We start from the raw sequence: 22,724 nt of genomic DNA on the forward strand, positions 1-22,724 counted from the left end.
GGGCCTAACAGCTGCCCCCAAGAGCACAGTGCCGCCCCGCCCATTGCCCCTGCCCCCCAGGGAGCAGGGATGGAGTCTCAGCCCCCCTCTTCGGAGGGCACGTGTCCAGGGGGAGCACCCAGCGGGGCAGGCTCCTCAGCCCTCCCCGCCGTTCCAGCCTCCTGGGGACATGTTCCTCACCCAGCTGGGACGTGTGAAGTGCCACCACATGGCTGGTGGGCAGGTCACGGGCAGCACAGAGACCAGAGATGACATGAAACTCCAAGCCACTTAAAGTCAGAAGCCAATTATCTTTATTATCTCTGACAACTAAATCTCGAGTAAAGTTCAAAGAGCTCTGACGACAGCAGAGGTGGGAGCGTGGAGCGCAGACTGGGACAGCAGGGGCGCCCACCCCGGGCTTGTGAAAAGATGAACGAATGAATGGATGAGGGAATGAATGAACGGGCGCACGAACAGACGAAGAGGAAAGCTGTCACTAGAGCCAGGAAGTCAGGCACCGTCGCCCTGATCGGAAAGTCACCACTGTCCATCTCCTGGCGGCTTTTCTGGCTGTCAAGAAAGAGCCATCTGCCCCCTACCCCACCTCTCTCTGAAGGTCCCCCTAAGCATCTCCCCAGGGCTGCAGAGGGCAAGGGAGGGGCTCTGCCGCCCGGCCGGCCATGGACTGTGACTGGTGGGAGAGGAGGGCCTCCCTGGTCAGCACGGTTCCTGCAAGCGGCTTGGACCCAGCACCCTGGGCCAGGGCAGCAGCAGTGACAGGGCACTCGGTGGAAGGGAGGGGGTGGCGAGCCCTGAGGAGAAGCACCGGCCTGCTCCCCTGCTGGGACCTTGGAGGACGGGCCCCACCCTCCTGTGGTGAGGTCTAGCGCACTTTCTCGAGGGTTCCCGCCTGTTACTCCTCTAGGGGCTGTCCCTAAGTGGGGGAAGGAAGGGGACAGTCTCTGGCCATGTGGGGGATACAACAGCCTGTGGGCTAGGATATCGGCAGGGGTGGGGGAGGAGGCTCAGAGCTCCTTCCAGGGGTGTGGTGGGCGGGCGAAGGGGTGTGGGTGCCCCAGAGCTCGGCCAGGCCCGGCTGGCCCAGAGTGCCACTCTCTCTGCTCAGGAACTGGGGCCTGAGCTGGGGGCTGCAGGGCCAGGCAGGCAGCATGGGGCATCGGGCCAAGAGCAGAGCTGGGCTAGAGACACCCTATGCCTGGCTGCTCTGTGGAGGGGCCCTCAAGTAGCCTCCAGTCCCTGCCACCCCGGGCCCCAGCCTAGGATAGATGAGGCAGGGTCACAAGAAGTATTAAAAAACAGCTCTTTACTGTTAAAAAGCAGCGACGGTGCTCTACCCACGGGATGCGCGAGCACAGGGCCCAGGGAAGGAGGGGGAGCCATGGGGCCGGGCCATGACCCCTCACGCCAGGACCCCCAGCCCTGCTGCTGTCGCCTGTCCATCCGTGGCACTGGGCGGTCACTGGGCACTGGGGAGCGGCCGCCTGCGCTGCTCCAGCAGCTCCTCCAGGTGGTCGGCCCGCTTCACTGCGGCCTGCAACATGCCGTCCGGCTGCGGTCAGGCCCGGGCCACCCCCACCCCCCAGGCAGGCCAGCGGCGGGCACCCACCTCGTGCTGCTTCCGGAGGCTGCTCACGGCCTCCTCCTTCCTTGCCAGAGCCGCCTTCACCCTGCAGGGGGCGCACGGCGGGCTTCTGTGAGGCATCCCCGCCAGACCCCAGGCCAGCAGCTCTGAGCAAGCGGGCGGCAGTGAGGGGCCTCCACCCGCCCCCAGAAGAGCCGAACAGGCAGCTGTCCTGCCCTCCCCGGCCCAGCCCTGCTGACTGTGGGCCCTGGGCCATCCGGAGGGGTCCATGACAGGAGCCGGGACCCCCAGCGCTGGCCCCAGGCCACTGCCCACAGAACCAGGCTGCATGAGAGTCAGAACCCAAGTGGGAACCCTGGCGGGAAGGGCTCCCTGCTGGGACGGGGGCCAGGAGCGCCCGTGGTGGCAGGTGACGGGAAAGGACTCGGGGGTCCTGCTCACTGCTCTTCACAGGCCTCCACCCTTTCCATGCAGCACCTGCTTCACCCAGGCCCGGGGCCTGGGGGCCGGGGGAGCAGCCGCCCTGGAGACCCACAAGTGGGGCACCTTCCAGGGCCTCCAAGCTGGACCCACAGCAGGGGCAGCTGACGGGCCCCGGTTCTGTGTCAGCAAGAAGAGAGGGGGCGCAGCCCACCCGCTCTCAGCCCCGTGCCCTCTCGCCAGAGCCGAGGTCCTGCCCGCCTCCCCTCCACGCTCCCTGAGGATCCGGGTGGCCCGCAGCCCACCTCCCGTGCACTTCCTCCAGCTCCGCCTGCTTCTCGCGGGTGAGCTGCTCCAGCTCCAGCCGCTGGCGGGCCCGCAGCTCGGCCAGCTCAGCCCTGACCTGCCGGGTCTCCTCCTCAGAGGCCGCCAGCCGGTCAGCAAACTCCTGGCGGATCACCTGGGCCAGGCTGCCCCGCTCTCCAGCCAGCTGCTCGTTCACCTGGGCCGGCACGGGGAGGGTGTGAGCCGGCCGGCAGGGGTGGGCGGGGCGCCGTCCCCAGGTCCCGGGCCGGTCCACTCACCGCCTTCACCTCGGCCAGCTCCTTCTCCTTCTGCCGCACCAGGCCCTGCAGGCGCTCGCTCTCCCCCTCGGCCTCCCCGAGGCGCCCCTTCAGCTCCGCGCACCGTTCCTGGAGCTTCCGCTCCGACTGCTCCAGCTCCGAAAGCTCTGTCTCGTACTTGTCCCGGACGCGCTTGACGCTGGCAGGCAGGAGGGGCAGGTCAGGGGCAGCCCCTCGGCCCCGGGCGGGCGGCTGGCCTGGTCTCTGAGCCTGGCTGTAGGGGACTCAGGGCAGCGCCAGGCGCCTGTGGGAAAGGCCTCACCGGCTCTCGGTGGCCCTCTCGCTCTCCTCCCTGGCCAGCGTCATGTCGGCCTCCAGCCGCTGGATGACCAGCTCAATCTCCTTGTCACGGCCTCTCCGGATCTCTTCCTTCAGCTCCCGTTCCCGGTTCAGCAACCATGCTTCCTGGAAGGGAGGTGCACGGGGCTCGGCGGGGCCGCCGAAGGTGGCAGGAGAGGAGCACAGATGCGTGTGGACAGAGGCCCTGCCCCAGGCCCCATCAGTCCTCAGGGGAGGGGACCGTGTCCTGTCATCAGGACCCAGGGTGGGACCCGGCAGGGGTGGGGGTTAGCACAGCCTGGTCTGCTGCCAGACCGGCCCAGAGAAGGGACCTGGTCCTGCTGCTGAGGGCGGGCCGGGCGCCCCACACGGGGGCGGGAGCTTCAATGGGGCAGTCTCTTGGAGGGCAGTTTGGGAACTTCCACCACGTCTGACATGACGCACCCTTTGATCCACAAGCCCACAGAGGGGAACACGTCCCACTAATCTGGCGAGCTCTCCGTGCACGGCCACGGCACCAGGCCGACAGGCCAGGCAGCACCGACCCTCGCCTCATGTCCGGCCCTGTGTACCTCTTCACCACGGCCTCCTTCCGGAAGGACAGAAGAGCCTGGGGGGGGCAGTACGTGCCCCGTGGAAGGCACCAGAAGGGGAGGGAGTCCTCCCCCTGTGTATACTCCTTACACTGGCTAAGTGTCAGTCAGTTAACGTCGAGAGCAACTGTCTGGAAGCTGCCCCAGCCCCTTGGTCTCTCCCTTCATCCCACTTAGGACTGAAGTGGCACACACAAGCAAGGCTCAGGACGAAACTGCCAACCTGAGCGGCCGGATCGTGAACCTAGAAACGTGCCCATGGGGAGGCCAGAGTGAGCCCACACTCGGCCGGCTTTGAAGCCTGGGGTGCTGGGCAGGAGCAGGGGATGAGGCTGGCCCCCTGGCCGCCCACCCTGGCCATGCCCGCCTCCCACCTCCTTCTTGGTGCGGCTGGCCTCCCACATCTGTCTCTCCACCTCCAGCTGGTCCTTCAGGGCCTTCAGCTCCATCTGGGGGCGGGCGAGAGCGTAAGGGCAGGCCTTGCCAGCCACACCCCACCCAGGGCCATGCCTGCTGGGGCCTGTGGTCAAGCAGGGTGAGGGTTTGTGGGGGAGCTGGCTGGGGGCCCGTCACAGGCCAGGCCCAGTGCTCCAAGCGGCTGCCGCCCCAGCACAGTGATGGCCTTGACACGGTACTCCCTTCACCCCCCAAGGGGCTGGCCAGGAGGGGCGGGTGGAGGGGACGGGACCGGGACCGGGTTGGGTGCAGACCTGGTGTCGGCACTCCTGTTCCTCCCTCCCCTTCTCAAACTCGGCTCTCAGGGCCCGGCCACCCGCCGAGCTGCTCTCCTCCAGCTGCTGCCTCAGCTCCTCCAGCTCGGCCCGCTGCCTGCAGTACGAGTCGGGGTCAGTCGTGCGGGCAGCCAGACAGCAGGGCGGGGGCGGCGGCAGGCCCTCCCGGGGGCACCTGGCTGCTTGCTGGCCCAGCCGCTCCTTCTCCTCGGCCACCTCGCTGTAGAGCCGCCGCCGCTGCTGCTCCAGGGCCCGCTGCTCCTGCTCCAGGTGCTGCTCGAAGCTGCAGGACGGCAGGCCAGCTCAGGGGAACGGCTGGGACAGGGGAGGCTGCTCATGTCACAGTGGCGCCAGGTCAGCTGAGGGCCAGAGCCCAACAGCAGCCCCACCCCGTCCATCCCAGCCACGGTGAGGGACGCAGTCCCCAGGAGACCCGCTGGTTACAAGGCAACAAGCCCATTCTGAGTCCGTGTGGCGGCCACAGCTCAGCCCCGTGACCTGCCCCATTTTCTCTGTCCCGGCACCGTCTTCAGCATCGGGCAGCATCCCTCATCCTCTGCCCTCCTGAGGGAGACCTCACAAACGCAGGGGTCACAACATCACTCTGGAGGTCCGGGCACATCCCCAGCTGTGCTCGGGCCTCCACCCCGTGCCCGTGCCCAGTGAAGCCTGCCAGAGCCGGGGCACCCACCGCTGCTGGGCGCGCTCCCGCTCCTGCTGGCCCAGCGCCTCCTTCTCCCGCTCCAGGTGCTCCCGGAGCTCCTCCGCCTGGCGCCCGTAGCGCTGTGCTGCCTGCTCGTCCGCCTGCAGCAGCTCAGCCGCGTGCAGGCTCTTGAGCTTCTTGACCTCCTGCTTGTGCTTGGCGATCAGCTTCTGGATCTCGGGCTCCAGGCCTAGGGGGCAGGGCACCGTGCTGCAGGGACCCTGCCTCTCGCCCCCAGTGCTGTAGGGGATTCCCACTTCTCGCCCACTGTGACAGGGGGGCTGCAGTCCAGCCAGGGGACTCCCCCACCCTGGGCCACCTCAGGGGCCCCAGCAGGAAGCACAGCCCCTCCCCCTGCCTGCAGCGTGGGAGCTCCCCCCTTGGTGTTCCGGCCCACGGGTCTCCCCCTGGTGATGCCCAGACCCCCCTGGAGGAGGAAGTCACTGAGGAGGAGGGTGTCCTGGGGCAGGAGGGCTGGGCATGGGTCAAATGTTGGTGGGCACAGCTGGGGATGCCCTGTCAGCCCTCAGACCTGCTAAGTGGGAGAGAAGCGACAGTGCCAGGTGGCAGGGAACCCTGGGACCCCGACCCTGAGCTCCCACATGGCTCGCTTCCCTAGAAGCTGCAGGACATGGGGGGTCCAGTGAAGGGAGCCCAGCCTGAGAGAAGGCGAGGCCCATCCGTCTTGGACCCAGCCTGCTGTCTGGGGCACTGAGACTGTGGCCAAGCTCTGGTGCCCGCCAGCCTCCCCCTTCTCCCGGCCGCGGGTCAGCTGGGCAGCATCATCTGAGCACCTCACCACTCCCCAGGAAGGCCTTCTCTGCTAGGTACGTAATTAAAGCTACCGCTCTCTGCCAAGCCCCCCTTGAGTGCCTCCAGGCCTGCGGTCCTCAGCATCTGGCCAGCTCCGGGGCGTGGCCGGCCCCCACCTCGGACTGTAATCTCCTTGATCTTTCGGGTTTTCTCATTGATCCACTTCTCCCTGCGGACTTTTTCAGTGGCACTCATTAATTCTTTGAGTTTCTTAATCTCCTAACAGCAAGGAAACAAGAAGTTAACAGAGGGGCTGTCAGAGGCAAGAAGATGCAAGGGACACCCTCACCCTTGGCCACCCCCCTAGGGTTCAGGAGGTGAGGGTTCTCTCCGGGGGCAGCGTGCCAGCCCCTCCCGGCACAGCCCAGCCATCCTATTCAGCTCTCCCTAGAGGGTGGAGGCCCCACCCTCCCTGGAGGCCTAAGATGGGGGGTCGGCAGCTGGTCTGCAGAGGCCCCCTGGGAAGCCCCTGAGCCAGCACTTCTCCCGTGTGACCAGCAGTCCCCGACTCTGGCTGTCCACTGTGGTCACTGGGGGGCCTTAAACACGCCAGTGCCACCCCTACTCCCAGAGTGGGGTCTCGGCTCGGGGGCCATCATGACCCACAGCAATGGGAGTGCCGGTAGGCAGGCTGAGGCCCAGGGGGGCAGCCTTTCCACAGCGACCACTGGCAAAGCCCAAAGTGGCAGGAGGTACAGTCCATGATTGACAAAACCCAGGAAGAATAAGTGAGGTCCCTCTGCCCAGGGACCCAGAGCTGGGGTAGGTGTGGCTCACACGCAGCCATCACTGCAGGTGGGCAGGTGGCGGCTCACTGAGTCCTGCCTCCTCATCTATGACACGGGAGGGCCACATGAGTGCCTCAGCCTCCACCCCAGGATCTGGAACCTAACGGGCATGTGGAAAGCAGCTCAGGTGGAAGGAGGGGCAGAGCTTGGTGCTGGTTGGCCCTTCCCCTGCCCGGCCTGCTGGACGGCATCCTGGGTGTGGGGCACAAGCCCGAGGCTTTCACGTGAGGTTCCGGGGCTCCGAGGCTCCACGGTGGGACCAGGGATCTTGTTCACAAGCCCCCACGACTCTGAGGCTGGGGAAGGAAGCTGCAGGGGCTGCCCTGTTCTGGGGTGGCCCAGTGAGGACGTCCCTCCCACAGGGTCCTGAGGTTCACACCAGGTCTGGAGCTGGAGTCAGGCAGTGGGGAGAGGACGCCGAGCCCCTGGCCGCTGCCCCCAGGGGCTCACCAGCTCATGCTGCTCCTGCATCTGGACCTCCCTCTCCTTGAGCCTCCGGTCCCCCTGCTTCAGCTCAGCCACCAGGGCCTCGCACTTCTCGCTCAGGGCCTTCTTGTCCTCGATCAGCTGCGATCAGAAGACCAGAGGTGAAGCTGCTGTGCTGAGATGAGGCACCCCGGCGTGATCCCTAACTGCAAGGAGACCCTACCCGTCTTGCCAAAGGAGGCCAGCACACTGAAAAGGCCAGGGCCACGATCCCGAGCCCCTGCCCTCCCTGGTCTGTGGGGGACCCTCGGGCTGGGAGGGCATGTGTGCATGGACAAGGCGCTGCTGGCCCTCACCCCCCGGAGGGCCAAGGTGATGTCAGCAAAGCCCGAGTGGGCACAGTGGCCTCGGCCACCAGCCCCCCACTGGAGCCACATCAGGATCTTCCTGGGATGGGGGTCATTCTGCCATCCTCATCGCCAGCCTATGGAGAAGGGCCTGCCCATCGCCTGCCAAGGGTTCTCCATGAAACCCCCAGGACGGCACCCAGTCTCACCGAGGGCTCCAGGCGGACCCCGGTTTGGACACACCTATAAGCGCTAAGCAGAGTGTTGCGAACGGCCACTGCAGGCCACTTTGTTCCTCTGGGCTCCTTCCTCTCCTCACAGACCCCACACCTAGAGTTTTCTCCGAAAATGACCCAATAGGGGCGTGGCTGAGCGCAGAGTGAGCTGGAAGCTTCCACTGCCCTCACTTGGGGTAGCTCTGGCTGCCCCACCAGCCTCAGCTAAGTAGGATCAGCCTGCCCAGGACACGGACGGCCCCACCATGGCATGAGAGAGGTTCAGGGCGTACATCCTGCTGGACAGCTCCCACCAGACGCCCCCCACCCCTACCCCCACCCCCACCCCACCCCCAGAGGGCCAACTGGTCCTCTGAGTGACCCCACACGGCTGGACCCCACCCTGGATGTGCTCTGTCCACCTGCCCCTGTCACCTGCCCACCATGCTGGGCTGGGAAGCATGGCCGCGGGGGGATTAAGGCCATGGGGGCAGCACCACTCAGGTTGGGGGGATACCCAATGGGGTTGGTGTGTCTCAGCCCACACGCTGCCCATTTCTACAGAGAGGAGAAGGTGGCCCAGTGCGATGGATCTAGAAGTTTCCGTGAGGCCTGAGACGGACTGGAACCTGGGCCTGTCCCTCGCCCCAACCCCACAGACCCGGCAGGTCCTGACACCTCTGCCCTCATGCCCTGCTTCCCAGGCAGTGTCACCTGGTCGATGAAGGACAGGTGCCGCTGGATGGTGGCCTCGTAGTGCTCTCTCTGCTGCCGGAGCTGCCGGCCCAGCTCCTTCTCGGTCTCCTTGACCCGCCGGACAGTGAGGTCCCGCTGCTGTGCCTGTGGGGGACATCAGGAGGAGAGACCGGAGCAGGCCGGACGAGAGCCAGAGGAGGAGACAGAAGATGAAGCCCAGTCAGGCAGTGGTGCTGCCCGGCCACACTCTAGCTCGTGACCCGGGACGAAGGCAGTAATGGCCCCACCATGGGTGTCTGAGGATTTGCCAGGGCGGTGCCGTTACCAGCGCTTTCTGCAGAAGCACCATCGCCTGCTTCTTCTCCTCCATCTCTAGCTTCAGCCGCATCACGGATGTGCTCCCCTCAGACGTGGGCTCCAGGCGCCCCGGCCCCTCCTCCAGCACAAGCCCCTGAGGATGCGGCAGGTGTCAGGCAGGCCCCGCCCACCTGGTGATGGCCTGCTGTCCCTCCCTGGGGACCCCTCCACACCTGGGGGGCTGAGGCCGGCCGGTCCTGCCCCGACTTCTCCATCTCGTCCAGGAAGCTCATGATACTCTGCAGCTTGGCCTCCGAGAGCAGCGTCCCGTCCTCGGGGGGGCCGGTGGATGCGCTGAGCTTCCCGAATTTCTCCAGGTTGTCGGCTGTCAGGGAGCTGGCATCATCCTCCTGCAAGGAAGGGGGAATAGCATTGCAGCTGTTAGGGCAGCCAAAGACTCTGGGCCAGCCTTCCAGGAGCTCCTCAAGGACCCCAGGGGCAGCTAGGGGGAGAGGGGGGGAAAGAGGGAAGAGGAGGGGAGGAGCGCGGGGAGAAGAGAGGGCACAGCAGAGCAGGGGAGGGCAGGAGGCTGGGCCTGGTCTGGAAGGAAGGCCTCTCAGGCTGCCCAGACCTTTGAGGGAGTCGCCTGGGGACAGAGACACCGCTGGCAGAGAGGTGGTGCCCACCCCCGCCCTCAGGTTATTCTGAGGGCCCTGAACCTTAATGAGCCCTCAGATGAGTTGGGGTTTCAATAAGGCCCCATCTGGCCCTCATTACGGTCCTGATTAAAGCAGGAAGAGCCCAGTGGGGTTCCCCGGCACCCGCAGCACCCCGTGATCTGTGTGGATGGTGCCACTGCCCAGGGCTGGGTCGAGGGAGGCGCGCCCATGGTCACCTCGTCGATCCAGGCGTATTTGTCCTTGTGGTAGGCCTTGGGGCGAGGCAGCGGCTCGGGTTCCTCCTCTAGCAGCTTCAGCGTGTCCAGCAGCTCGTCTAGGGTTGCCCTGGACTTGGCCCTGTCCCTGGCGGGGCCCACCACCTCTAAGTCCTCACCAGCTGCATCCTGGGAGCTGGCGTCCTGCAGCAGATGGGCAGGTGGGAGAAGCCGGTGAGGCCGTTAGAGGCTGAGGCCACCAGAGAAGCGCGGGTGTGAGGCTGGGTCTCAGCTTCCTCTGACTGGCGCGGGTCCACTGCGGCCACCCCAGCTCTGCCACGTGGACTGTGGTCGCCCCGACCCCTCTCCAGGCAAACACAAGGACGGCAGGTGGGATGCGTCCGGGCCTGGCCCCCTCACCCCCCGAGCCTGGTGGCTTTGGCCGTCACCTATCCTCTGAGCTTCCAGCTTTCTTCTGTGGGCACGGACAAGGCCCACCCTACGTGTCTGTGAAAACCCAACTTGATTCCACAGCAGTCTATGAGGCCCCTCCTGCACTGGAGCAACAAGACCTGTCCCGGCAGCCTTTGCTGGTGTGAGTGACCCCAAGCCAGGGAGGGGCAGGGAAGGGGCAGGGCTCGGCCAGCCAGCATGGATGTTCCCCCGAGCCAAAGCCAGGGAGGGTGGGCGGGGGGCCATGTGAGACCTGCTGCTTGTCCTCCGGAAACTGCCAGGGCTCTGTGGACGAGGCGGGGGCAGGCAGACAGGGGTCCTCCGGGCCTGCAGTACGGAAGCCGGCCCCTGTGCAACAGAACATGGCGTTGGCCGCCTGGGGGTAGTGAATCGGGAGGAGCCCTTGGAAGAGGCCAGGCCCAGGGGAGGCAGAGGGTGACAGCACGTGCCACAGTGGACTTCACAGAGCAGAGGGGACACTGAGGAGCCCTGACCTCCCGTGGTGAGAGGCTGGAGGAGCTGCTGCGACCCCAGAACTCTCGGCCTCCCTGCTCTGTAGGGTCCCCTGTGTCCAGCTCCAGTGCAGGCGAAGCAGGAGCAGAGAAGCAGGGCCCGGTGTCTGAGGCACAGCTGACCCTTCCTCTGTGGGTGGAAGCCACCAGCTGAGTGTGGCACAGGGGGCCAGGGCACATGGGCAGAGCCTGCACCTCCTCCACAGCCACAGTCTTCCCCGAGGGAGGGGGCGGGGAGGTCCACACTCAAGATGCCCATGCACGGAGGTGGGGGGTGGGGGTCAGCCTCCGGGATCCCGGCCTCGCTCCTCACCGGCATTGTTGGCCTTGTGTGGCTGGCGAGTGGCGCTCCCTGCCCTCGGGGGCAGCTCCTGGGCAGGCCGGGGCTTCCCTGCCTCCCAGGCCTCCTTCAGCAGCCCATGCTCAGCACCATCAGCGCCACCTGACTTCTGGGCTCGCTTCTGCTGCAGCTCCTGCCGGGGCAGCACCTCTGAGCAGGCTCGTCCAAGGGACAGCAAGGCCCCTTGGCCTCCCTCGGCCTCCCCTAGCCGAGCTGCCCCTCGGCCCAGTGTCCAGGGGCTTGAGGACGGAGGGCTGGGAAGGGAGCGGGCAGGGCCCCTAGGAGCACAGGCGCTCTCAGGGACACGCGGGTCCTGCCTTGGCTCCCGTGCTGCTCAGGCCCCCCGTACCTGAATGGCTGCCCGCCTGGCCTGGCGCGCCTTCTCCTCCCGGGCCTTCTTCCTGGCGGCCTCCCTCTGCTGGTGCAGGTCCAGGAGGTTCCCCTCTCCCAGCCGCTGCCGCTGCTCCTGCCAACGCCAAAGCCACGCGGGTCTCACTGGGAAGGTGGGGTCCCCCACCCAGACCTGGCTTTCCACAGTGCCCCCACTGGGCCCCCAGCCTGCCACTTCTCTGCTCCAGAGGACAAGCCCTCCTCCCAGGCGGCCAGGGCTCCCTCCAGTGGGGCGACGGCGCTGCATTGTGGAGCAGGGGCAGGGGCCCCACGCGGGAGACCCACTCAGACCTTTCAGCCCAGGGTGGACCCGGCAGGCCTTTCCTGACACCGAGGTCTACTGCCCGAGTGACTCGAGTAGGGAGGAAACTGTGCCCCCAGATCGGGGGGACCCACGTGGCAATTCTAGGTTTCAATCCACTGGTCCCCGAAACTCCAATGCACGTGGCTGGGACCCTGGGACTCTCGCCTACCCCTTTGGAGGGCAGCTCATACCCCCACACTGACCTCTCGCTTAGATGCCAGCAGGTGCTCCAGGCGGGCAGCCCCAGCTTGTCGCCGCTGCACCTGGTGGCGGTACCAGCGCTGGATGGTGACGGCGGCCTGGTTCACCTGGTGGATAAACCTGCCCGGACAGTGGGGGTCAGGACTTGGCAGGGCCCCACGCCCTCCCGGATCCAGGTGGCTGAGCAACAGCCTCTCCACCCCAGGTCCCCCGAAGGCCCTGTGGGCAAAGAAGCTGGCGGCCGTGTGCACAGCCCTTCTTCAGGTGGCACACATTCCCTGGGGAAACGAAAACGCCCATCGGCACAGACACTATTCACAACCACTAGAAAGAACCCACAGCCTACCACCCGGCTGTGGGCAAACACCACGTCCGTCCTGCCGGCGAACGCTGCTCACAGACAAAAAGCAACAAACCAGAGCGTCCGCCAGGCCCAAGAGGCCACAGGCCGAGTGTTCCAGTCACAGGCCTTCTAGAAAAGGCAAAGCCCCTGGGGACAGATGGGTGTGGCCGGGGTCAGGCTGGGGAGGAGCAGGGTAACAGGTGCAAGGGACTCTTGGGGGCGACGGACGCTGTGTCCTGGATTGGTGGATCTGTAGACAGCACTCCCCACGTGTCACACTCATGGATCCCTACACTTAAGATGGGGGCATTTTACGGTATGCAAATTACACTCAGGAAAGATAATTAAACAAAAGCCTTAACCTTGGCTCTTGGGACCACTTGTCGATTCTTTCAGCAAAAGTGCTAACGGAGCGTCCAGGAGGTAAACGGTCACCTGCCAGGGGACACGCCTGGTGGACCCTCACGCTCAAGAGTGCCCTCCCCCAAGGGGCCCACCCACCACCCAAGGGCAGCCAGGTGGAGGTGCCCGGAGCTGCCGGCTCCTGACCGCACCCAGCTCCTCCTCCCGTCTGCTCACTTCCAGGGCCCTGTCCTCAGGCTCTAACTGGACAGCAGTGGTGACCGCCCAGCCAGGCGGAGACTCTCAAAGCCTACGCTCCCAGCACTCATCGGTCCTCGGCCGGAAGCGACATCGCGGACGTGGGGCCACAACAGCGGGTCCCGCCTCTCCCTACCCTCCACGTTCGCCTGGGGCATGCTTCAAGCGGCAGCCCCGGAGGCTGTTTCAGATTGTTTTAGTTTTATGTTTTCTTTTCACTTAGTGCTTTGTTAATTAACAGTTTTACTCAGATATAATTTATGTGTGATAAAATCTACCCAATTTGAGTACACAATTCCATGAGTTTTAGTAAATTCACAGAGTTGTACGACAGTCAGTGGGATACAGTTTTGGAACATTTCTGTCACCCCCAAAAGACCCCTGCTCTGTGGTCATCGGCCCCAGGCCACCGCCACTCTCATTTCTGACTCTACAGACTTGCCTTTTCCGGAAGTTTTGTATAAACGGACCCGTGAAATATGTGATCTTTTCAATAGGTGATTTTTCCATATTGGGAAACCCATCATTAAATGGAAATTCCTGTCACTGGCACCTCACGCCCCTCCCCAGCCCCCGGCCGGCAGTCACCTCTCGGCCTCCTCCTCCGTCACCTCCCTCCGTCTGAGCAGGCCCACGGCACCCCCGGCGTTGTTCCGCACCACCTGGTTGCTGCTAGTGAAGTTTTTCTGTGGCTTCCCGAAGCTGCTGCCCTCGCCCTCGCTGGTGGCCGCCTTGATGATGTTGCTGACAAGAAGGCAGAGAAAGGCTCACAGCCACCATTGCTCCCACCGCCCCCAACCGGCCCCCCTCCTGGCCCTAGGGATGGCTCTGCCCGCGGGCACGGGGAGCCCACCCAGATTTGTCCCGGGGCCCTGGGCCTGGAAGGAGGTGCCTGCCTGACATCAGGAGCAGGCAAGGCCTCTCCCTGTTCCGACTTGCTGGTCAGTCCCCAGGGCCACAGGGCCTGTCTGGTGGCAGCCTCAGTTAATGAGTTCTTTACATTTAAAAAAGCAGGGCCCGGCCCAGCGGTTAAGTTCACATGTCCCCCTTCTGCAGCCCAGGGTTCGCAATTCAGATCCCGGGTGTGGATCTATGTACCACTTGTCAAGCCATGCTGTGGTAGGTGTCCCACATATAAAGTAGAGGAAGATGGGCACGGATGTTAGCTCAGGGCCAGTCTTCCCCCAAAATAAAAATTTTTTTTAAATAGATAAATAAATAAGCATAAAGGTCTCAAAAGCCACAGGATGCCAGAGCCAGATGGTGACTCAAGGCACCACTGAGGCCGTCCCTGACTGAGTGAGCCATGGGTGGGCACGGGGGAGGGACGCACAGCCGCTCTGCTCAGTGCAGCCCACCTGAGACGCCCCTTGACTCTGGATGTGGTCGGGGGCCCGAGACCCCAGGGGGCTCTGGTTTCTTCAGTGGGCCCCTGCGCTGGGGGTGAGCCCCAGGCTTGCCCGTGGTGCCCACCCAGGTCTGGTCTGGGGTCCCCTCCCTGGCCCCCCAGAGTGAGGGCAGCAACCAGGGCTGTGGACTCCCGCCAGGCAGGCCCTGGTGCCGCGTTTCCATGGAGCAGAGCCTTACTTGAGGGAGGGAGCCGCGTGGTTGGAGCTCTTGGGGGGCGGCGTCCTCTCTGAGGGGGTGTAGCGGTTGTGTACCATGGTGGTGACACAGTTGCCCACGGCTCCCTTGTTGCTCCTGCCAGAACAGACGGGAGGGCGTCAGGCTCTGGGAGGCAGTAACAGACCCGAGTCTGCTCACTTCGGTGTTGTCCCTGCGGGCTCCTTCCGCTGCCACCGTGCCTAACGGTAGGGCCGTTCTCAGACCGGGAATGCTCCACCCAGGGCATTCCGCCCCGCAGAGCCCAGGTGTGAGCGGTGAAAACCACCACCCTGACGGTGGATACGGCCGCGACAGGGAGAAGGGCCACAGACCGTCAGTCAATGGAGGAAAGACTTTTCCACGCCCCTAAACAAGATGGGGGAATAAGCGCTGCTCTCCCTCTGCCCCTCAAACCCAGTGGAAGGCATAAAAACGGAGTAAACACACAAGGACGAGGAGAGAGGAGACAGCAGCAAAGAAATGTCCACAAAGCTCCAGAGGCTGAGAAACAGACAGCCAGTGACGTGCAAAGTGAGAGAGGGGAAGCCTGGCTGCTGCGGGGGGCCGCTGGGCTGCACCCCAGAACCTCAGGGAGGTGCAGGAAGGGGAGGCACCCAGCCCTTCCGAAGGAGCAGCTGCACCCCGGATCTCCTTCCTCCCCTGAGCACCCAGCAGCAAGCCCAGCCCTCCCCGGCCCACCCCCCCACAGAGGGCGAGAGGCTGCTCTGCAGGTGGAGCAGTCTGTCCATCCGGCACCTCTCTTCTTGGCCGCAGCACTGGCGAGCGGGACTCTGACCCCGAGGTGGAGGCTGGAGGATCTCTTCCTGGGGAGACTCAGCAGCCCGGAGTCCCCGACACTGACAGGTGGGGAACCCAGTACAGCAGCTCGGTCCCTGCCCAACCACCCCAGTGAGGCCACCAGGCAACGGGCTCCCAGGCCACGCTTGGGGCCTCCCTATTAAATTCCAACAGAGCCAGTATTCCAGACATTCGAGGAAAGACCAGCAAACAGAATGGGATGGAAATGAGGCTAAGTGGAGAATTAGGACATTTCAAAATGTCTACACTCAGCGTCAGACCGTGCTGATACACGTTTAACAGCCAGGGCTCGAGGGGGAAAAGCTGGTATTTGTAGGGTTCGCCCATTTCAGTGGTGTTAACATGCCCACCACGGCTGACGTCAGACATCGCAGACGCAGGCTGGGAAGAGCGGAGGTCAGTCAGTCTTGGGAGCCGGTGCGGCAGGTCCAGCCCCCCATGGCTTGGTATCCTCAAAGACGTGAGAGATGAAGCAAGAAGAGGATGCTCCCGAACAGGGAGGAAGGAAAGAAACACTCAGGAAGAAGGAGAGCTTTCGGAACTGAGACTCTAGGAGAGAACGGAGGTGAGCGAAGGGACGAAAGACACAGTGCAGTGGACCTGTCGGAAAGCGCATCCCACAGCCAGAGAGCACGGAGATAAAAGAGAGGATGCCGGCTGTGCAGGACTGATCCAGGAGGCCTGACCTGCACACAGTGGGAGTCATGGGAAGACAGAACAGAGAACCTAAAGGGAAGAAAACTGTCCACGAAATGACAAGAGCCAAGTCCCTGGGACCGAATGACATGGACAGGACAAAGGGGCCCAGTGCCAAGAGGGAACAGGAGCCGTGCTGGAGGCCCGACACCCTGAGGCTTCACAACAGAGAGACCAAAAGATGATCCAAGATGCTTCTAGAAAGAGGAAGACACAGACACGGAAAAGGACTGGGAATCAGGAAAGCAGTGAGACTTCTCAACTGCTCTCCATGGAAACGGAGCCATGGCTCCAAGACGTCAGGAACACTTTCCGATCTAGAACCCAGCACCAGCCAAACTGTTAGGCGTGAGGCCCGAGGCATGATCACACACTCGCGGCCTCAAAAACCTTACTTCCCACAGATCCCTTCTCAGGAATCTACGGGAGGATGTGCTGCAACGGGGGGCCCACGTGGAAGTGCAAGCCCAGCGACACAGACACTGACACAGACGCTGATGTGACTGAGACGTGCTTCTCCCTGGACGGTCAGGATGGAGGGAGGGTGTGCTCGTGCGTGATGTTGGGGGCAGGGGGCACAAGATAGCAAACCCCTTTTGTCCACAGCGATTAGGTCTAAGATGGAAAAAACAGTCAACAATGAGCAGCCTCAGCATATTTTGATAACTGTTTTCTAGAAAATGCTAGAAGAACTAGCTTGAAAGGGGCTGCTTCTGGGGAGCAGTGGGGGGAGGGAAGAGTAGCGGGTTTGCTATTTTTTAAGTTTGTGGCACTGTCTGACTCTTTAGCGGTGTACACGTATCACTCTGAGAGAAACTGAGATTAAATTTTAATTTAAATTCTCACATTAAACCCAAGAATTCTTCCTGTGCCGACTCTGGCCAACGATTGTGTGAAACCCCCTCAAAGACCAGTCCTTTGCTAAACGGCTCTAAACGTCGGGGAGTTCTTCCTGGTGCTGAGGCAGATGTGTCCCCTTGTCTCTCTGCCCCCGGGTCCTCACTGAGGCCGAGAGCAAGGAGGACAAGCTTTCTCTGCAGCCCAGGGTGGTGGTCCCAAGCCTGCTTTCTTCTGAATGCCCACCCAGATGACTCCTGGCCACCCGCCTCGTCCGCCAAGGCCACAGCCTGCCTGGGGCCCTCTGCAGACCCCACCATCCTGGCCGTCGCTCTGGACCTGCTGGCTTCTGCCACGTCGTGGGTGGCACGGCTGAGAGGTGACCGAGGCAGCCCAGCTCTTGCAGATGGCAAGCAGGGATGGCCCGAGACAACGTGCTCCTCCCCTCCTGACACAGAGGCTGAGCCTCGAAGCTCAAGATCCTCTGACGAGTCTTAAAAAGTTGCTCGCAACCCTGCGTGAGCCTCACCCGGGCCGATCTTTCCAAGAGCAAAGCCAGGCATCTCAGGTCAGGGGTGGGAGGAGACAGCGGGCAGAGGCCTGCAGGCACCTCCTCCGTCTGAGCTCTCCTAGGCCAGAGCAGAGCTCCTCGTGTGCAAGACACCACCCTGCAGTCTCCTCCCTCGGCCCTTGGGTGGAGAAAGCCAGCCATTCATTCACTCATTCATTTATTCTTTCCAAAGCACCCTGGTCCAGCCACGAGCAAGACAGGAACTGCAAGACAGTGCCCAGGCCAGGCACCTGCATCGGGTCGCACCTGTTGTTGGCAGTGAAGCTGGGTGCCAAGGGTACAGTGCACTCTCTCCTCCGTGGGCCCACTGGCACGTCGAGGGTGCTGGGACTCCGGGCGTCATCAGGTGGCAAGGTGAAGGCCCTGGGCTGGTCAGCCTGTTACCACATTAGACACCATCTCAGCCATGACCCCGCCAGCACATACCACTGACACCAGGCCCTCCCTGTCCCCCACTGCCTCACCCACAAACAGGGGCGATGGGATGGCCCAGAGGGCTCCTCCTCACGCTGCAATGCTGTGGTCAAGGCTGGCTAACTCACACTGACGCATGCCCTCCCCACCGCCAGCCCCTCCTGCAGGGGCAGGGAGAACGAAGGAGGAACCATGTCACCCTCCACAGGACAGGAGCCGCTTGATGTCCCGCCCGCTCAGACTCAGCCCCCAGCCCTTACCAGGACATTCCATGTGGCTCCCTTCTCGCTGGAAGCTTTGCTCAGACTGGCCAGCCTCTTTCTCCCACTGGGGCTGTCCTCAAAGAGCTTCAGGAAGTCGGGGGTCTCCACTGGCCTGTGTCGGAGAGGGGATGGCAAGCAGGGACAGTCACCTGGCCTGGGGAGGCCGACTCCAGGAACAGACGGGGGATATCTTACAAGGACATGGGAGGGGCTGGCCAGTCAGCAGGGAATTCTGTTCCCGAGCCTGAGGCTTAAAATAATGTTTCCTAGCTTGATCTGGCAGCCACGCCTAGAAGAGGTCTTCACACTCCGTTCTGTGGCCACCCCAACACCCACCGGAAAAGCTCAGCAAGGAAAGGGAGAGGAGCAGGCAGGCGACGTCAGCCTCCAGGCCCACATCTCTACTCGCGTGTACATCAGGTCAAGACCTGCCTGCCGGCCTGGCCTGCGCTGGCCCCATGTGAAGGTCACTTCAGGCCCCACTGCCCGACCAGAGTGCATGGAGCAGAGGCTAGAAGGGCTGATGGAGGCAGGGAGGAGAGGAGGGCTCTGGGGTTACCTGAAGGGGCTGGTCCACGCCTGGCTGGCCTGCGGCTGGTGGACTTGCGTGGTGCTGTTAGACCTTCGCAAGTTGTTGATAGCCCGGGAGCCTCCAGGCCCTGTGGCTTCCTGCCGCAGGGGAGGAAACGGCCAATCGCCTGGCGAAGGTTTCAGACGCCCGCCAGTTTGCCCGGCGCCAGGCCAGGCCTTTGAGAACAGTTCGGGGGGGTGGGGCCAGAAGGGTCTCCTGGTTCCCGGGTGAAGCAAAGCCCCAAGGCGGCATGAGGACAGGTGGGCAAGGCCCGCTGAGCGGGAGCTGGTCCTTGACCTCTATGACCCCCGCTTCCTCCTAAGAAGCGAGAGCCTTCACCCCTGGCAGGTGAAGGTCCGAGAGGAAGGGCGCGAGGCCTGGCCCGGGAGTCGCAGCAAAGGCTGCTGGTCCCCCTTCTCGTTCGTTAACCAACGAGCCTGGCCGGCTGCTCCCCCAGCCCCACTGCAGCTCTCGCCCCGCGGCTCCCACTGTCAGCCGCCCACCTGCCCACCTGCCCATGCGGGTTTCTCCAGGCCACTAGGGGCTCATCTCCTTGCCCACAGGTCAACCCCGTTTCTGGAGGATTCAAATGAATCCAAATGTTGGTGGCGCAAGAGGGACAGAGCGCTTGGCGCGGCAGGATCTAGGCTCTGCCTCGGGCCAGCCGGTCCTGACCTTGACCTCTTTGTGAGGTAGCTCCCTGGTCTGTGAGATGAAGGCCCTCCTGTCCCCGGGTCGGCCACAGGGACAGACGGACGGCAGACGTGAAGGTGGCTGCTGTGGTGGGGCAGTCAGATGCCACCCTGATGGTGACTCCCCAGGAGGTGGGGGCCCAGACGCCCCAGCTCGACCACTCACCAGCGCCTTCCTCCTCGGCTCACTGCCCGTGACCACGGAGATGGAGCGGGTGACGGGCTTGGCGGCAGAGGCGCTGTTGGGGCGCCGGGACACGGGCGGAGGGAAGCCTGTGAGACTCAGGTCCACACGTTCCGGGCTGCCCTCAGGGGGGCCGGCAAGAGTCCGGGAGCCTTTCATGGCGGATGAGGAGGCTCTGAGCAGCAGGAAGAGATGCAATGAGACGCCCTCCAAGCAACCAGCTCCCCCACACATGCCACCTCCGCCAGGCCTCAAGGGGCCCAGGGCACCCGGGTCTGCTTGCTGCCACGCTCCCCCGAGAAGCCCGCGACCACCCAGCTGCCCTCGCCAGGTGTCGGTCTCCTCATCAGGAAAACCAGGTGAGTGGCGGAGCAGGACTCCGAGTGATGAACAGCACAGACAAGTCCTCCTGGGGACAAGGACAGCTCCCTGGAGGGACCCCGCCCAAGGGTGGCCCAGGGCAGCAGACAGTCGTGGGTGTGAGTTGGCTCTGCCATTCACCCCCCACCCCTGTGACAGGGACTCCAGCTGTCTGAGCCTCACTTTCTCCATCTGTGAAAGTGGGCATTAACAGGTGCCTCTCCCCGGGGTCCTCATGAGGTTTAGACAAGCAGCCGTGAGGCCAGCATGAGGCGAGCACTCCACAGGCAATGCTCAAACCAGGATTCGCTCTGATTAACGCTGCCCGACCCAGGGTCCCCACACTTATCTGGCCGCGGAACCCCCTCCATTTCCTCAGAAACACCTGGAACATCCATGAGATTCTGGGATGCATCTGCTCCCTGGCTTCGGGGTCCCCTCCTACCCCTCCTGGCGGTGGCTGCCATTCGAGGTGTCCCTTGCTGGCCCTTCCTCTTCCCGACCCCTGAAGTCCGAGGGCCCCCAGGCTCAGCCCCGGGTCTCTCTCCTCCATCCACCCTCTCACCTGGGGGACTGCCTCTGGCCTCCTGGATCAAACACGTCCACAGGCTGCCGGTTCCCATACACGCACCTCCAGACTCAGGTTACGACTGCGCACCTGGCACCTCAGACCCCACGAGGCCAGAGTAGAGCCCTGCCTTCCACCCCCAGCTGGCCCTCCCCAGTGGACATTCTCTGTAACTGGCTCCAGCCAAGGACCCAGGCCTCATCCTGACAGCCTCCCCCTCACCTCCACACCTGCTCCCTCAGCAACTCAGCGGGGGCCCTTGCCCCGTCCATCCCTTCCCTCCACAACCCAGGCCCAAGCCACCATCTCCTCACTAGGGGACAAATGCAGCAGCCCCTCTTCCGCCCCGTCTGGGGGACCCCCCCTGCCCCTGCCCGCAGGGGGCCAGGGCAGGTCTCTGTGAACCGAGTCTCAGAGTACCCTGGGCCCTACTGAAAACCCTCCGAAGGCTCCCCCGGCACCGAGAATGAAGTCCGGCCACCTGACACTCCTCGGGTCTGACCCTGCTGTCTCTGTGACTCCTCCCTGCCACCCTGCGCCCTCTCACTCTGCTTTAGCCAAACCGGCCTTCCTGCTGGCCCTCACACCTGGCCAGCCTGTTTCCAGGTGAGCCTTTGCATTGCGGGCCCCTCTGCCAGAAGCCCCTTCCCCGGATGTCACGCAGCCCGTCTCACTATCACCCTTCGTCCCTTCATCCTGCTTTCTGTTCCTTCCCCTGGCCACACAGGCTGCCCAGTGCACCGTCTGACCCCCTGATAAGACATAAGCTCCACGAGGACAGGGACCACATAGCCCTGGCACCTGGCGAGTGGCTGGCACTCAGGTAACAGGAATGGATGAGCCAGGATGATCAGAAATGACCATGGAGGAATGGGCATGGCCCTCCCCACCTCCGAGGACTCTGGTGGGCCAGCAGGCACACCCATCGTCATCGAAGGTCAATGCTGCGGCCTCCTCCAGCCAGGGTGCTGCAGGCCTCTCTTCTCTAGAGCGGAGCACAGAGGCTCTGCACGGGCTCCTGTCCTCAGTTATGCATTTCCGGTTGTGTGGGTGAAACTTAACACTCTCCTCTCCTCGGGGCACCGGCCACTCCCAGCTGGCCCCAGGCTGGCCCCCTTTCCCAGTCTCGGGAGAGGCAGCAGCAGCAGCAGCAGCGTGCAGGGCTCTGGGATGGTAAACACAGCCTCTCCGTGGAAACCTCTAGGCCAGACTTCATCTGCGTAGAGACGTCCCTCCCAGACCCGAAGGTGGACCCCTCAGGATGGGTTAACCCAGGACCCCCAGCCGCTTCTTCACCAGCAGCTCCCCATCTCCCTGGGGTTTGGCTCAAGGTGGTGGGACCTGAGACTGCTGACTGGACTCTGAACTCCTCCAGGGAAGGCCAGAGGAGGTCACCAGCCCTGCCTGGGGCACAAGCCCTTCCTCACTTGTGGAGGGGGCAGGGCCCCTGGCACCTGCAGGGACCCCTTCTTCACCTGTGCGGGGACCCCCTCATCTGTGCAGGGATCCCCCTCACTTGTGCAGGGATCCCTCTCACCTGCAGGGACCCCCCCCCCTCACCTATTTGGAGACCACCGCTCACCTGCACAAGGACCCCCTCACTTGCATGGAGACCACCCCTCACCTGCGCAAGGACCCCATCACCTGTGCGGGGACCCTTTGACCTGTGAGAGGACCCCCCTCACCTGCGCGGGGACCCCTCTCACCAGCAGGGACCCCCTCACCTGCGTGGAGACCACGGCTCACCTGCACAGGGACTCCCTCACTTGCATGGAGACCACCCCTTACCTTTGCGCGGCCCCCCTGACCTGCGCGAGGACCCCCTGACCGGTGCGGGGACCCCCTCACCTGCGCGGGGACCCCCTCACCCGCGCGGGGACGCCCTCACCCGCGCGGGGACCCCCTCACCCGCGCGGGGACGCCCTCACCCGCGCGGGGACCCCCTCACCTGCGCGGGGACCCCCCTCACCCGCGCGGGGACCCCTCTCATCTGCGCGGGGACCCCCTCACCTGCGCGGGCCGGGCCTGGGGCGCCGGGCCTGCGGCGTCAGCCGGCGGCGGTCGTGCGGGGTTTGCCGAGCTGGGACGCGCGAGGCCCAGGCTTCGGGCCGGCAACCTCGCGCCCCTGGCCCTGAGTGCCGGGCCCAGGTGACAATGAAGCGGCCAGGCGGCTGGACTAGCAGCGGCGGCGGCAGCTAGCAACCAGCAACCAACCTAGCACCTCCTCCCGTGTCCGTCACGGAGGCCCGCCTTTCCTGCCGGCGCCGTTCCCGGATTGGCCCTGCTGCCGCCGGCTCCAGCAGTTCCGGAAACTCATTGGGCCACTCGGCTGTCCTTCAGAAGTTCAAGCGTGGGAGGAGCCGCCGAGAGCCTGGGCCGCGCGGCGGCAGCGGGCTGCCGATTGGATCCGACTAAAGAGGGCGGGGCCTAGTCTGGCGTGGGGCGGGGCCTTGGTGGGAACGGGGGTTGGGGCGTGGGGCGAGGCGGGGGCGCGGGGCGTGGGCAAAAGACTAGGGCGGGGCGCGCGGGCGGCTCCGCGTGTCTCCTTTTCCCGGACCTGGCCGGTCTGCGTCGGTAACCAGGCAGTCGTCTGGATGCCACGCCGTCCCGG

General features: G+C 64.1%; 1 protein-coding gene across 2 annotated transcripts; it reads right to left on the reverse strand.

The window, feature by feature from the left end:
- Positions 1–1,289: 1,289 nt before the first annotated feature.
- Positions 1,290–22,341, reverse strand: CEP131 (centrosomal protein 131). 2 transcript variants are annotated; one of them, XM_046677325.1, is made up of 26 exons: positions 22,124–22,341; positions 19,168–19,360; positions 18,298–18,407; positions 17,736–17,850; positions 17,308–17,438; positions 14,121–14,234; positions 13,122–13,277; positions 11,593–11,710; positions 11,045–11,161; positions 10,669–10,828; positions 10,097–10,191; positions 9,412–9,594; positions 8,750–8,926; positions 8,545–8,670; positions 8,238–8,363; positions 6,986–7,102; positions 5,864–5,966; positions 4,923–5,124; positions 4,407–4,514; positions 4,211–4,328; positions 3,875–3,949; positions 2,891–3,033; positions 2,599–2,767; positions 2,311–2,507; positions 1,610–1,670; positions 1,290–1,534 (listed from the first exon to the last, which is right to left on the reverse strand). In XM_046677325.1, exons 2-26 carry the CDS (start codon positions 19,342–19,344, stop codon positions 1,460–1,462), a joined length of 3,273 nt encoding a protein of 1,090 aa, XP_046533281.1. In that variant the 5' UTR covers positions 19,345–19,360; positions 22,124–22,341; the 3' UTR covers positions 1,290–1,459. The 2 variants fall into 2 exon arrangements, with proteins under 2 accessions (XP_046533281.1, XP_046533280.1); XM_046677324.1 differs by having other exon boundaries at positions 2,590–2,767.
- Between the last annotated feature and the right edge of the window lie 383 nt (positions 22,342–22,724).

The sequence above is a fragment of the Equus quagga genome, chromosome 11 (assembly GCF_021613505.1).
Source record: "Equus quagga isolate Etosha38 chromosome 11, UCLA_HA_Equagga_1.0, whole genome shotgun sequence".
Classification (NCBI taxonomy): Eukaryota; Metazoa; Chordata; class Mammalia; order Perissodactyla; family Equidae; genus Equus; species Equus quagga.